Genomic DNA, 15,258 nt, shown 5'->3' on the forward strand with positions numbered 1-15,258 from the left:
ATTAGCCCTGGGGTCAGGAATTGGGGCCAGAGCAAGGGAGATTAGAGTGACATCCCCATCAAAGAGACCTCAGATCACCTGACTACAGGGCAAAGCCACCCCACCATGCAGGTCTCTTACACACCTTCATGACATAACCTTTCCTGACAGTTGGTTCTAACCCAGCTGCACAAATATATTATCTTTGGCTTCTTAAACTTGGAACAGTTCTGCTCTGCGATGCAGCAGATCCTGGCCTAGGCCAGCTCTGTTAATAGGTTAATGGAAATTTTCCAGCTGCAAAATTATGAATACGTGCTTCTTGTTCACAAGTCCCTTGATTCCTTTTGCACCTCATGCTGCTCCATTCTGAGCATCTGGCCTGGTGACAGAGCAACTAGCCAAGAAATGAAGACGCCAAGGGTGTCGTATCTCAGCGCTGAGTAATGGTGTCTATACACTGAGGGGCATGGTAGGCCATAAGCACTTTCTAAAATGCCTTTGCAGAGTTGCAGAGGTGTCAGGTTGTGCTCAGTCTGGTGAGGCTCAGTCCATGCTATTTGCAACGACAGAGAAGGTACAGAAGTGAATCAGAGCAGAGTCTGTGTGTATACAACAAAATGCAACAGTGCTGTTTACAGCAATTTGAAAAAGCGGGTGCTACACAATAAAATGCTTATTTGAACCAAAATAGACAAGGATACTAAAATACACATAGTTTTGGCCCTGTATCTCTCGATGGGATGTGAAATTGAATCATAGAATCATAGAATGGTTTGGGTTGGAAGGGACCTCAAAGATCATCTAGTTCCAACCCCCCTGCCCTGGGCAGGGACACCTCCCACCAGACCAGGTTGCTCAAAGCCCCATCCAGCCTGGCCTGGAACACCTCCAGGGATGGGGCATCCACGACTTCCCTGGGCAACCTGTTCCAGTGAATAACAAGACATCTCTTTTCCTCTCTATAGATTAAAATCCAGAGACGTATTAAAAGGGTATATAAACACGCCTATGATCAATTTTGCTTTATTCAATTACATTCCATTCAATTACATATTCTATTTTGTAGGAATAAAACTTATAACCCCTATATTTGGTCATGCCGGACCTTTAAGTCTTCTTCTTTGGAATACTTGAGAGACAAAAGGAATAAAGAGTCCAAGTATTCATATGCTGCCTTAGAAAGATGTAAAAGATGTATCTTGCTGGAAGAACTTTACCAAACTTGCGCAGCTTGTTGTGCCTGGATCCAAAAAGAAATATGTTTCAATTAAATGCTAAAATGACACACATTAAAGCATCTTTGTTTTCTTATGAGTGTAGTGCCACACGGGACATGGAATGGAATGAAGAGCAACTTGATGTATTTAACCGTAAGTGCAGAAAGTTGTACTAACAATTTAGCAATGTTTATAGTCTTTTCCAGTATTTCTGCCGCGCAGTTTATAGGTCAAAACAGATGTTTTCCCTACTTTTGATGATATTTCAGGCAATGTGCATCATTCAGAGGCGTGCTGCATGGAGTCCAGAGTTCAGTAGTTACACTTTTCTTTCAGTGTTATCTCACCTGCTATCTGAAATACTCGGGAAATTAAAAAAAATAAAAATAAAAATTCTTTGTCTCTTCATTAAGTGTTTTCTTTCAGAGTACTCCATTCACATTTGTAGTAGGTGTTAATAATAAAAAAGTGCCAGAACTGCCTGTAAACAGTCACTTAACTACTGGGAACAGTCATTACTAGGAAGCTGATGACTTGTAGTGGTGCCACACACTGCAGCAGTGAAAAGAAAGGCTTCTTCTGTCCCTTCTGTGTGCAGCTCTCCTAAGCAGCTCTATGGCCCGAGTTTCTTTTGCAGGCTGCATGCAGTACAAATTCCCATTCCTCTGCTGCCTCGCACACTGTCCTTTAATTCTTCATCAGTTCCTCAAATCCTCTTATTTTTGATAGATGAGCCCAGCATTCTTGCTGAGATGTTGGGCTTGGAGGAGTATTTAAAAAGCTAAATATATTAATGAAAAAGGTAAGTGATGATACTGGTTCTTGGAAGCAGATAACAAACCAAACATTTTTTGGTAACTAATTTTTGCACATGGGAGGTTTGTAACTTTACATGGTGTAGCTGCCTAATTTCTTTAATGCAAGCCTCTTTTTACAGACTCCTTTCAAGATTTGACAGAACAGGTATGCAAAACAGTTGATTGAGAGAGCACATAATTAGAGTTACTGAAAGATGCATGAAGGAAACATTTCTGAAAGTTCTCTGAAAATGTTAATCCACCCATTACAAAATACTGCCCAGGGAAGTTCATTCTTCTCCTGGAGAGCCATACTGTCAAGTTAAGACACATTTCCCTTCAACTAAGAGTGATTTACACTTGCTGCACAAAATTTGATTGAAAAGTTAATTGTGGATGGGCAGTTAGACTGGGCAATGAAAATGTACAAAAACTGCTCTTCCAGAAGCTTGGGAGGAGGCAATACTCGACCTTCAAGGGCTGAAAATGTACCTTTCTGCATAGGAAAGGTGCTTTCACTGAAATTTTTCACATCTCTCTGAACATTAATGTCAAGAGTACCCATACAGTCATTCAAAGGACACAGCCATGAAGCAACATTGCACAATTTCCAGTGCCACACTACTCTTCCACAAGCTTAGGTAACAAGGAAAAGTAAAAAAGTTGCCACAAAAGCACATGGAACAAAACACCCAAAACAAGACACAAAAAAGATTGGCATCATGCTCACAGGTATTCCAAGAACTGAAAGAGTAGCTAAGTTTATTAGATAAACCTTGTCTGGCTAATAATTAACAGGTCAGCTTCAAAGTGAAGCTCAATATAGACTGTTCTTTTGTTTTTGTTGTTGTGAGTGAGACGTTTTATTTTAATGTTTAACAAAGGGTTATACCAGGTAATACTGGCAGGATTAGGTGGGAGATATATTCATTTAATGGGTCATATTGATTTAATTTTTAAATTTAAGATATACTTTCAATAAGTATCCATGACTCATGAGATGACATATAATTCTGTATTTTGTCCATTTTATAGTTATGAACACTGTTGTTAAGGTCACAATATCAGTCAGTCAAAAGGCTGGAAATGTTCCTTCTGTAAATGCATTTTTATAAAACTGGGGAGTATGTACTATTTATTTCCTCTTTTGGCATGAAGCATGGATATGAACTGAGCTTGTGAAGTTAAATAGATTAGAGAATGGATTTGGTAGGACTTCTTCCATGTCTGTGACATAAGTTAAAAAGTGGGTAGAGAATGCAGCAAAGGCTTCCAGGGAGAAAAGAACAGGTCAGTGGTGAAAGCAATTGAACACTGTCTTGAAAGGTAAATTATAACCTTGCCCCTCAGCTTGTAATTGATGCTATGTGAGTTAGTTACATTTATCATAGGTGGCCACTAACCAGTTTTTTTCAACGTCTAATGAGAATCTGATTTATCAGTGTGCTGAGTACTTAAATCTGGATCTGAAGTGAATGAGAGATACAAATGGGTAAATGAAGTGTGGTACAGATGTTAAATAGTTATTAAAAAAATAAAGTCCTAGGCTGCTCTCCTATGAGACTCCTAAGCTTTGTGGATTCTTATATCTTAGCTCCTTTGGATCTCAGAACTCACACTTATTAACTGAAGATAATAGTATGCCTTGGTTTTGTAGCAATGCTTGAAAATAAATGTGCTAGTATTTCAGAAGCACGCTGTCAAAATAACCATGGAAGAAAAAACACTAGTGAAATTTGTAGTTCTGTATTCAGAGCATTACTTGAAGAAAATACAATAGCTAGGACATAATGCCAGACTGAGTGGGAGAAATGGTGGAACTTTTCCCTAAATAAGTAATTTCTATTCCAGTGCAATGCATGAAACAGGACTCCAGAAAAAAAAACCCCAGGTAAATGACCATGTACACAAAATGATATAGTAAAATAATACACAAGCAGCGGTGAGGCAATTTAGTTTCACAGACCTGGTGTTCCCCAGCTCTGGAGTAGCTTGGCATGACTCCAACATGGACGGATATTCGTGCAGATTGAAAGAGAAACACTTATGTCTGCTTTCTTGCCAAATACAACGGCTAGACCATGGCTTTGTTAGAATCTAAACAGTTTTCTGACAAAATCATGGGCTCCATAAAGTTATGAGTCAATTAAAAAAGAATCTTAAAGCTGAAAGAGAACAGCAGATATGGTAAAGGATAATGTTACCAGCTGCACCTAGGGCACAGTGCTACTGCTATCAATGCCCACCCTCGTGGCCCAAGAGGAGCCCTTCCTGGGGCTCTCCAAGGAGAAGCTTCCCTTCGTTCAGGAATGGATCTGACCATTCAAAGAGTGCCCAGTGTGAGGGTATTTATGGTGATAAAAACAAGTAGGGTGGCACAGAAATTTATTGCCCACAAATAGAACAAGTAGAAAAAGGGAAATTCATTATTAAGACAGGAATCACTGTCCGCTGCAATGAGCTAATAGTTCAGTTACATTTAGGTATCCATAAACAGAATCATAGAATCACCATGGTTGGAAGGGACCTCTGAGATCATTGAGTCCAACCTTAAAAAAACCCAAAACCCAAAAAAACAAAAAACAAAGAAAAAACCCCAAACACACCACCACCAACAAAACAAAAACCACAACCCCCCACCACATCACACCCACCCACAAACCAACAATCTTGGGCACTAGAGCATGCCCTGAAGTGCCACGTCTACCCGTTTCTTAAATACCTCCAGGGATGGTGACTCCACCACCTCCCTGGGCAGGCTGTTCCAGTGCCTGACCACTCTCTCAGTAAAGTAATTCTTCCTAATATCTAATCTAAACCTCCCCTGACACAACTTCAGACCATTTCCTCTGCTCCTGTCATTCCCTTGGGAGAAGAGGCCAACACCCACCTCTCTCAACCTCCTTTGGTTGAGGTAGTTGTAGAGGACAATGAGGTCTCCCCTCAGCCTCCTCTTCTCCAAACTAAACATGCCCAGTTCCCTCAGCCTCTCCTCATAGGACTTGTTCTCCAGACCCCTCACCAGCTTGGTGGCTCTCCTCTGGACACGCTCCAGCAGCTCAATGTCCTTCCTGTAGTGAGGGGCCCAGAACTGAACACAGCACTCAAGGAGAGGCCCCACCAGTGCCAAGTACAGAGGCATGATGACTTCCCTACTCCTGCTGGCCACGCTATTCCTGATACAGGCCAGGATGCCGTTGGAGCTGCAACAGTGGGTAGGGACATACACTGTGAATGAGATATCAAAAAAAATCTGTAAAATATTTCTACTCTTACAGTGCTTTTTTTAACATAACAAGACAAACACACAGGATAACCCGTGCTAGTGGCTGGTACCAACCCAGCTGCAAACTATTTTCTGCATCAATCTTGGAGATTTCACAAGCCTTCAAGTTTTGCTTGGAAAGAACCACCGCGTTGTCAAGACTCTGACGGCAGGTCAATAAAAAGGCCCAGGAATATATACTATGCTTATCTGTTACATCTGCCGCATGAGTATTATTTTACAGGCAGTTTCCCTGTACTACTCTTTGTATCCTTACAAATATGCTACAAGCTATTACGAACTATGTCCTTATCATTTGAGATAGGATGCACTATTCAAGCAGATACGTCGCAGTAACACGGCATCACCCACCACTCACGGCTGTGTTCTCCTACCCACAATTCCTGCTATGGAAAGCAATTATAAAACATTTCCTTGTGGAGCAGGAGCAATTCAAACAGCCCAAACTCTTTGTTACTTTTTCTGTTGGCAGTTCCGAAAGGTGAGGAGATGCACTGTAGGAGAAGTTTTGCCATGAGATAGGAGTACAGCAATTTAAAGAGAGTTGTGCTTTCATCTGTGGGAGAAAAATGTACTTGGTGATCTGTCTGGCACTTTGTTCTAACTTTGGCAAAGCTTTAGAGGGTCCCAGGCTGCACTTACTGCTGTGAGAGTGGAGAACGTTCCTTCGCCTTCACTTTCTCTAGCGTATGGGGCAGAGTAATGTGCCCCAATTTAAAAACAACGTTAAAATTTTTACTGAAACAGTAAATGTCTGCTTCATCTCCCTCTTCCCCACCGGGCAGAGATTAACTAACACAGTTAGTCCCCCCTTAGTGCACCCCAGCAAAGCGCTCAGAGATGACACCCGGGCAGAGGGACGGAGGAGGGGACCAGGCCAGGGACTGGGTGGCTGTCCCGGCCGGCAGGGTGCCCGGGGGCTGGCTCTCTCCTCTCCCGTCCCGTCCCGTCCCGTCCCGCCCCACCGCCCCCGGGGCGGGCCGGCCGCCGCGGCCCATATATAGGGGCGGCCGGGGGTGCTGCCGACACTGGCTGCCGTCTCTTCCGACGGCTGCTTTCCCTCGGTGACACCGGTGAGCCGCCGGGGCGGGCAGGGCCGGGGTGGGTTGGGGGTACCCGGGGGGTGCGGGTCGCTCTCCTCCGCCGGGCACCGCTGCTTCCCCCGGCAAAACGCCCCATTCTCCCTCGCAGGCTCCTCCCGGAGAGAGGCGGTTTTCCCCGTCGCGCCGCTGCCATGGCCTCCGTCCCCTCCGTCGGTTGTCTCCTGGCCAAGAACCAGTACTACCGCAGTAAGTGCTCGGGGTCGGGGCGTCTGGGAGCTGCCCCTCTCTCCCCTCACCACCACCCCCGGCCGGGGACCCCCTCTGGATGAGGGAGGCAGAGCTCCCCTCCCCCGAGCCGGTGGCCGGGATGTTCCCACTGGTGGAAAAGTCAGTGTGGCAGTGGATTTCTGGATGAGCTGGAGGCAAAAGGGAGCCTTTGCCTGGTAGTTTTGAATTGCTTGGAGAGTTTTTCATTACATCAAGGAACTTCAGTTTTAATGAGCATCTGCTTCTGGTTATTCGTCTACTTTCCTTTTTCTTATTTAGAATTGTAGGAATATGTAATTTTTTTTTTTTTCTTTTACATTATCAAACATAGAAAAAGCACTAACCCAGCAAGTTCTGGCTTCTAGCTATACTTAATATTTACTTTGCAGGCTTAGACAGAACGCAAAATTATCTTACATTTTTGTTTCTAAATATATGAAATAGTCAATGGTTTGAGAGTACACCTGGTGTATTAGGATCCCTCTGTACGGGATGGACACTGTAGTTTGAGTGTAGTATTTAGTTGTATCACAGTGGAAACTATAGCAAATAGGTTGTTTTGGACTCAAATATTCAAGAATGGACTCGTTTTGATAGCAGCGTGCATGTGATCATAAGATTTGTCACTGATTTCAGTGGAAGTTATGCAAACAGATCTCAGCACGCTTTTAAGCGAAGAGTAAGTAGCCTGAGACATCAACTTACACAAAAGTTCCTATATAAACAACTGTAGTAGAATGGTGTATGTAACACAGAAGTTATACTTAGATACAAAGTATATAAGTTTACTTAGATACAAACTTATCTTTTAGATAGCAGCAGATCTGAAGAATTCTTGGCAGAGAAATAGCGTATTCCCTCGAAGCACGTTTTTTCATTCTGTGTGTCTCTCTTTTCCATGAACAGCAAGACAGAACTCGGAATCCAGCGTCTCTTCCAGCTCCTCCTGCTGTCCGGATGCTGTGAACGTTACAGACCAGGACAAAGCATTTCATGGTATTATTCACCTTCTTTAAGTTTTCTAGTTTTGCCTGTTTGTTATTCAGCCAGGGACTAATAGTGTGGGCTTTTTTTCCTTTGGCAGGTTTACCTGAGTTAATTGATAAATGTTGGTGGATAAAAAGCTTTTTCCATAGTGAACCATGTCCACCAACTGTTGGCAGAAAAACACTATCAGCAAGCAGGTGAGTCCTGTTTTTTGTTTTTACAATGATGGAGATAACATACTCAATCCATTTACCTAGTATTGTTAAAAAACTGTAATCAGTTAAAACGATCCAGGGGTTTGGTGCTTTTTTGGTGACCTAAAGGATACTGTGGCCTTAGAAGCTTCCCATGTTTTCACTTTAATAAATGAACTCACATGCTACTTCACATTAAGCAGGTGCCTGTGACTATTATTGTTCTACATTTATAGTGATATTTACTTAATCCTCTACTTATAGCTCTTGCACACTCATTTTATGCAATTTACCTGTTTTGTTTCATATTAAAAAGCTAATATGAATGCATTTGAAAATATTTAGACAAATATCTGTGAGGAAAATATACTGATAAATCTACTCATAAACTTTATATATATATATTTCTGCAGTACCAACAGTTGAATAGGACAGCATGCTGGCTTAACTGACTGAGATACTACGTACAGATTCGTTTTTCCAAGAGGCTTGGGATCTTCCTAACGTCTGGGTTCAGCTGCAAGAAGAAAACAAAACCTTTAGGAGAACGGAAAAGTCTATTTTCAAAATACTTGTCAGTAGCTTAAATGGTATTACTTAATGGACATGTCCATGGCCTATCTTGTTCATTACAGAGTTGCTATAATTTGAGATGTCTCTCAAATTGTCCAGATTCAAAGTCCTGATAACTTCGATAGTTAGAGAAAAATGACAGTAAAAGTAAGATATTGTAGGTTTAGGTGAAGCTTATGTATCAAATGACTTTGCAATAGGTGATACTGGTAAGTTTTACCTTTAAGATATCAGCTCTATATGCAGTCACACGGAGGTAAACAAGATTCAGATATATAGTCCAGAGTAGGAATGCTACATGGTACATGTTTTCTATTAAGTATTTGTGTACCAGTTACAGGGAGTAAGTTTACAAGAATGCTTCTTAATAGCTTTGCTTTTAGAAAGCCCCAGTTACACAAAGAAACAGTAATTAGTTTGGTCTTTTTGTTCGAGCAGGGTACATAGATCTCAACCTCAAATACCCAGGTACAACATCCATTCATATCTATGCATGTTGGTATTTGAGGACAGAGTAGAAGGGATAGACAAAAAATCAGTAATTCCAATGGGCGCTGACATCTTCAAAGCAGAAGAGCAACCTTAATCAGAGCTGATACTCTTGGCTCTGTTTTAGACTACTCTGACCTGCTTTGCTGTAGCTTAAAATGCTGCTTGTTCTCAAGTGACTACTCCTATCGATACGCACTGCTGTCTGTCAGCTTAGTTATGTGCTAGACCTGGCAAAGTGCTCAACTCAAAGTAATCACATCAATGTTATTAACCAAGTCTACCTTTGTCAGAATTCATGCTCTTGAAAGATGCAGTAACATAGCTTCATTTGGTCTTCAGTATAGCAAAGCAGTACAACAGATTGTGTATTCTGCTGGGTATGACTGAAATGCATCAGAGGTCATAGAAAATAACAGGTGTTTGGCTGGATGATATAATTTCTGTAAACTATCTGTGCAGCTTCTTGATATACGGTCGCTAAAGCTACCTGACCTTTGTCTGTCACTGGATGAACTAACAATAGCAAACATGAATGTAGCCAACATTTTTCATTATATGTTAATGGCTGTCATGGTTTTTCATAACTCTAAAGATTCCTGAACACTTGATACACTTTGAACTGACTTGTTATGTTTCATTCTTCGCTGCTGTTGTGTAGTTTCATCTTTGTCCTTTCTCTAAGTGTACAGAATGAACAATTCTATTTTTTTTTATACTAAGATATTTTTATTAATAAAGATTTAATCAGTACTTCTTCTGACTTATTTTTGGCCTCTAACTGGTGTTCGGTGTCACTTGTGGTGCAGTTGGTGGGTAGGGTAGTTGGGTTTTTTGGTGTTTTGTTTTGTGAAGTATTAGTAAAATTTAAAATTCCCACAGAAGTATCTGGGAGGTGTGTGTGTCTCTCATTCTTCCTTTAGTCATTTTAAAGTCTGGTGTGAGGTGAAAAAGGAGCGGTGGAAAGCAAGCCAGGGAAAAGACCCTAATGCCTCTGTCTATAACATCATGTATAGAACGGGGAAAAGACAGACTTGCTACTTGCAGGAAGGTGATTGTGTCTCTCTTTAAAGATGCTTGAAGCCATAGAAGAAAGAAATGCTGTAGCCCTTGTACATGACAAATACAGGTTTCAGAAACACTGTGGAAAAGTACAGCGATGAGCTTCCATATTGTGCACAGACTTAAGTTTCTTCTGCCCTTACATGGTCAGAAAGTGGGGTGCAGAACATGCTGAAAGAGCTGATATCCAGAAAAACCTTTTTTTTTCATTCATCTGTTTAGGCTCTACGAACTACTTGTTTTTGTAATGGCGTCAGGGTGATGGAAAACTCTCTTCTGGAGAGGTGCCCTCAGCCACCCCCGTTGTCTGTTACAGTGGTCAGGTCAGCATCGGGGCAGCACCACTGCCAAGTCATAATTATTTGTGCCAGTTCTTCAAAGTGTAGTTACCCTGCAATGAATCAGCTGTTAAATAATGTCGAATGTTGCTATGACAAACTCCTGAAAGGATATGGGTAAATGGGACATTAAAGTGTTTGTTACCAAAGGCTGCATTTTGTTACATCGCAGTAATAAGGAAAGATCAATTTTCTTGAATTAAATGTCATTATAATGTAACTTTGTAGGGGAAAAGCCAAAATTTACATGACTTAAAGAGAAGCTGAGATAAATATGAAGGGAAACCATATTGTATAGCTTAAATGCAGTTTAGAGTAAGAAAAACAGAAAAATAATATCATTTTAATGCCTATCTGGGAAAGACAGGTAAAAATGCTTAATCAAAGATTAATTGTAGTGGATTAAAAAAAATGGTTTTTTTCCTGTTAGAAGGAATATAGTTAGAGATTTATTTTGATGAAGTTAATCTGTACATTGTTATCCATCCGGAAAAAAAAAAAAGTATCAGCAACAGACTTGTGCCAGCATGTAAGTAGTAAGTTAGGTCCAACTCTCACCAAATTAAAAATGGAGATATGGACTTGAAAAAGATTTTTTTTTTTTTTTCTTAAATGTAATATTCAATAATGGGCTCTCATTTCTTTCCTAAAAGGAAAACTGAAGCCACAGTCAAACTAGTCCTAGTAATACCCCATTTTAGGAGACAAGATAAAGCACAAATCTTATATAATTTGCTTCAGTTCAAGAAGGATGAAATCATCCTGTTAATCATATGAAGTTATTTTTTCCCCCATTCTTTATGGTTTTGAATAAATACCATAAAGTTCCATTTCTTCCCAAGGATTTTCTTGCCTGCATGTTGGGTAAGCAATAATACATATTGTGGATCGATAACAGTAAGGATTAACTATAAAGACTGTAGATATTGGTATAAAATGGGATTTTTTTTGGTAAACTAGTGTTTTCTGCAGAAGAAGGAGTGATACATGAACGCATTTAAGAAACAGCTTTTGAATATAAGGATGAACAGCAAATCAAAGTGTTGGTAGGAATAAGTAATTTTTTTTTCTAATGTGTGCGGTGATTAAGACACCCATGAACAATGTGCTTTCGCATTCCTTTGTTATTTCTTTGAAGGGTCATTTCTGTTTGTGATATTACGTTCTGATATTTCAAAACATACACAAATCCCTCTTTTTTTTTTTTTTTGTGATTTTAACTAATCATGCATTATTTCTTCTTGAAAGTAGACTCCCTCTTAGCGTTGCTTCTCAACTCTTCTGCAAAGAAGCAGAGTCCATTCATCCATTTCTACCAGGATTAATGCTGTTTGCAAAACATTTCTCGGATTATTGCACTTACAGCTGGTGGCTGTGAAAATTTTCACTATGACCATGTTCGGTGCCCTGGCCGACTCTTCAGTGATGGAGGGATTCTGTCAGATTTCTCTTGTCATGCATTCCATCACATGCCATTTTAAGCTGTTGTGGCAGTAGCAGATGTGAAATATACTGTATGTAATCACTGGAAGATTGGTCTGTGTGATAGAAAGAGGCTATCACTAATAGGAAAGAGAATCAGATCAGTATATTGGGAGGAAGTCAAGGGAAAAGTGCCTTTTTTTCCACTTCTCTCAGAAACTGTGGAAAAAGAAATCACTATTTCCCAACCCTATGCCAAAAGATTTAGCTCTCATTTATAGTACTCATATTATACTCATAATATATGTTCAGAAACACTCTATTGACTTTTTCTCAAAAACAGAATTATAAAAATGCTTGTATTCACAATGACAGAACGTGATCTGAACAGAAATATAGTATTTTTGTTAGATCAACTCAAAACAGGGAAAGAAAAGGCTTGTACACTCAAGAAGTTCTTGCTTTTTTTAGCCGTGCCAGCCACTACCACTCTTCAAAACTTTGTGATCTTTGGCTTCAATAAAATTATTTTTCACTTATACCTCTAAAGCAGAACCCATAACCTCACTTTACTTGTCTAGTTGGGTGTAGGATAAAACAGTTTGTGAAGTGCACCGAGGTACAGCCTCTACCATAACAGAAGAGGACTGACAGGATTGGCTGGCCACCAGTCACCTTACTGGGGTCATCGCCTGGACAGGCTGAGGCATCGATACTGGGAATAACTTCTTAAAAACACGTTATTCAGGTTTTGTTTTGGTTTCCTGTTGCTCTTTGTGCAACAAGTGAATAACCATCTCCTCCTTACTTTGAAGCAGTCACTGACAGAGTCTGTAAAACACCCCAGCAAAATTTTCAATGGTTGACCACGCTCACCTTTAAAGATCTTCTCTATTGCTGCCAACTTGAATTTCTCTGTGAACAGCAGTTCAAGGGTTAGATAGGAATGCAGGACTCAAATAATAAGCAAAAAAGTTTGAAATTGCTGATTCCACCTCCTCTTCAAGGATCTTGATGGTGACTTCTGAACAGGTTGTGTCATTTTGTTTAATCCCTGGCTGCAGTGACTTCAGGAAGTGTCATTTTGTTTAATCCCTGGCTGCAGTGACTTCAGGAAGTATTTCAGCACAATGGGAGCGGATCAATAAGTGGAAGCAACTGGAGAGATGCTTTTTGCTTCTGTGAGTGAAAGCTAAGAGTCAGGCTCTTAGAGTATGTTTCCCACTCTGTAGTTTGCTTATTTCAGATTGTGTGAGGGCATACGCACTATTGCTAAAGAAGACAAATGAGAAGGAAAAAGGTAATGGTGTGGCTTTGGCATGGTCTAAAAATGCTGAGCAGTTTGAAATCTTGGAACCTAAACCTCACACTAAACTTGATTCACTTGAAAATGGAATTTAATGAATAGAATTCTTACTATCTCAAATCTTAATATGTTTAAAGAGTTTAAAGAGTTCTACGTTCTGCAACTAGCCACTTGTACAAAACAGAACACCAATTCACATTTTTAAAAAGTTTAATTTTTAAATAATTTTCAATACTCTCTTTGATGACTTGTATTGTGCATTTTTTTTGTTTGATTCTGTTGTCACATTATATAGAGAGTAGCATCTTCATCTAAAAAAACACTTTAAATTTTCAAGAAAACTTTGGAACCCATAATAGGTTCTTACAATAAACCTGTTTTATATAAAATCTATCATTCTAAGAACCTCTAAATTGCAAGTTTCAGTGTTTCATAATAGCGCAGGAGTGAAAGGATAATACTAGGGGTAAAATACACAATGAAATAACTTCCTTTGAATAAGTATTTTCTGATCATATTTTAACCAGGTTAATTTAGTGCTGTCATGACTCCCACTCAGACCCACAGTATGTTTAAGTTCAGGTGAAATCTAAAATTACTATTGAATCACCCCGACAGGATGTGTTAGTGGCTAGATAATTCCTCCATGGCAGTAGCAGACTGAGTGAAGTCTTGAATGTAAAAGGCAAGGTAAATGTACATCGTATGGAGTAATCCCTTCACATTCTGTCACAATAAAATGTCTGCCTGCAAAATATACAATCAATTTGGGGAAAAAAAAAATCAAAACACTGGAGCCAAAAAGCTCTCCCTGTTCTCATTCTGTGCTTTCCAGAAGCATATTTTTCTAGGTGAAGCACTCGTTGCTTTGTCTTTCTTTCTAATTTCATTGCAAAAGAATGACAAGCTGAAATGCATTAAGCAAACAGATTGTTACTTTCACTACTTATTTTTCCTGGTTGTCATAATTATTGTCCTACATTAATCTTACGCCACTGTTGCTTGATGCATTCAGTGGGGGAGTTGTTTGTTCTCCGTTTACCTGTCACCATACCATGAACGTACCAGGAGTGCTGTCTGGAGGGGGCAGCTTTGTGGTGTAAACACTTTTTACACACCTACACGCCATTAAAACAGAACTGTGGTGACTCAGTGGGTCAGCTCAGACCTTCTGAGACAATCGGGCGGAGTCTGTAATTCTCTCATGTAAGGACTGATATTTATTCTGCTTTTTTACAACATAACACTGGACGTCAATCTTGAAAAGCAGCACCTGCTGGGTATTATAATATTATATGAGGCCTTTTCTGAAAAAGGATGTCCTTTCACTTCTTTTTTGGACATTATTTATTATTTTGGACAGTATTTATTATATATTTTAAAGACTTGCCCTGAGTAAGGACTATGATTTATTGGCCAAAATGTTCCTCAACTGAGAATGGGCCTATTTCTGTACAATATCAATCAAATACTGTATCCTTCATACATTTAGCTTGCTCACGCTCATAGCATTAGTTCAGACCCAAACAGGACAGTCACCTGAGATTTATTTAAACTGAAGGCCATTCCTCTTCAATGTCACCTAATGCCGAAATCCACTGAAAGTGCTTTTCATAATAAATAAATGTAAATTTATTGATGGTGGATTTGAAGTAAAAAAATAAAAAGTCACAAAGTGAACAGTTGTGACACTCATTTCCACCTACTTAAAATCCTAATAAGTATATATAGGAATTGCTATGGCTCAAAGCATCACAGAGTTTACATCAATGCTCATTCACTCACTCTCCTCTCTCCAAGACATTCTTTGCACTAATTAAAAAAAAAGCCAGACAATCTTTTAGCACTTCCACAGGAATAATACAAAAATTATATAGAAAGCACAGCCAGGGCAAACATCAGTCCCTTTAATCCTACAATGGTTCAGCCTGTGTCTAGGACATACATTCCTCCATCTCTGGTTAAAAAAAAAAACCAAACAAAAAATGTTGCTGTGGCCAAGAAATAATCTAGACCATATCAGAAGCTCAGAAAGACCAGGCACTGCTATCATTTATTTTGAGCCAACTCTCAAGTAAGGAAAATGGATTGAAAGAATCCACAACCTCCCTGTAAAACACAGTCTTTTACCTCAATAAAACCTTGGCTTTTTTGGCTGAAAAATAACACCTGTGAAATATGTTGACAAGATATGTTCCTGTGATGGCTACTGGGAGTTTTGTTTAAGACCTTTTTTATGGGCTGGTATTCTCAGGAATTGCTTCTGTTGTTGCCCCCTCCTCCCATTTTATGCAC

The 15,258-nt window shown here is 39.9% G+C and overlaps 1 protein-coding gene across 1 annotated transcript; it reads left to right on the forward strand.

Annotated features, from left to right (window-relative positions):
• Positions 1 to 6,312: 6,312 nt before the first annotated feature.
• LOC106885069 (chromosome unknown open reading frame, human C8orf22) lies at positions 6,313 to 9,602 on the forward strand. Its single transcript, XM_014936897.1, has 5 exons — positions 6,313 to 6,355; positions 6,474 to 6,571; positions 7,499 to 7,588; positions 7,677 to 7,776; positions 8,187 to 9,602. Exons 2-5 carry the CDS (start codon positions 6,517 to 6,519, stop codon positions 8,197 to 8,199), a joined length of 258 nt encoding a protein of 85 aa, XP_014792383.1. The 5' UTR covers positions 6,313 to 6,355; positions 6,474 to 6,516; the 3' UTR covers positions 8,200 to 9,602.
• Positions 9,603 to 15,258: the final 5,656 nt, after the last annotated feature.

Source organism: Calidris pugnax, unplaced genomic scaffold (assembly GCF_001431845.1).
Source record: "Calidris pugnax isolate Ruff unplaced genomic scaffold, ASM143184v1 scaffold51, whole genome shotgun sequence".
NCBI classification, from domain to species: Eukaryota; Metazoa; Chordata; class Aves; order Charadriiformes; family Scolopacidae; genus Calidris; species Calidris pugnax.

Excerpts from the sequence above, each read along its gene's own strand:
- LOC106885069 (XM_014936897.1), top strand. The coding sequence starts at position 6,517 with ATGGCCTCCGTCCCCTCCGTCGGTTGTCTCCTGGCCAAGAACCAGTAC. Across the intron at positions 6,572-7,498 it reads CAAGAACCAGTACTACCGCA|CAAGACAGAACTCGGAATCC; the intron begins GTAAGTGCTCGG and ends TTCCATGAACAG. Across the intron at positions 7,589-7,676 it reads CCAGGACAAAGCATTTCATG|GTTTACCTGAGTTAATTGAT; the intron begins GTATTATTCACC and ends TTCCTTTGGCAG.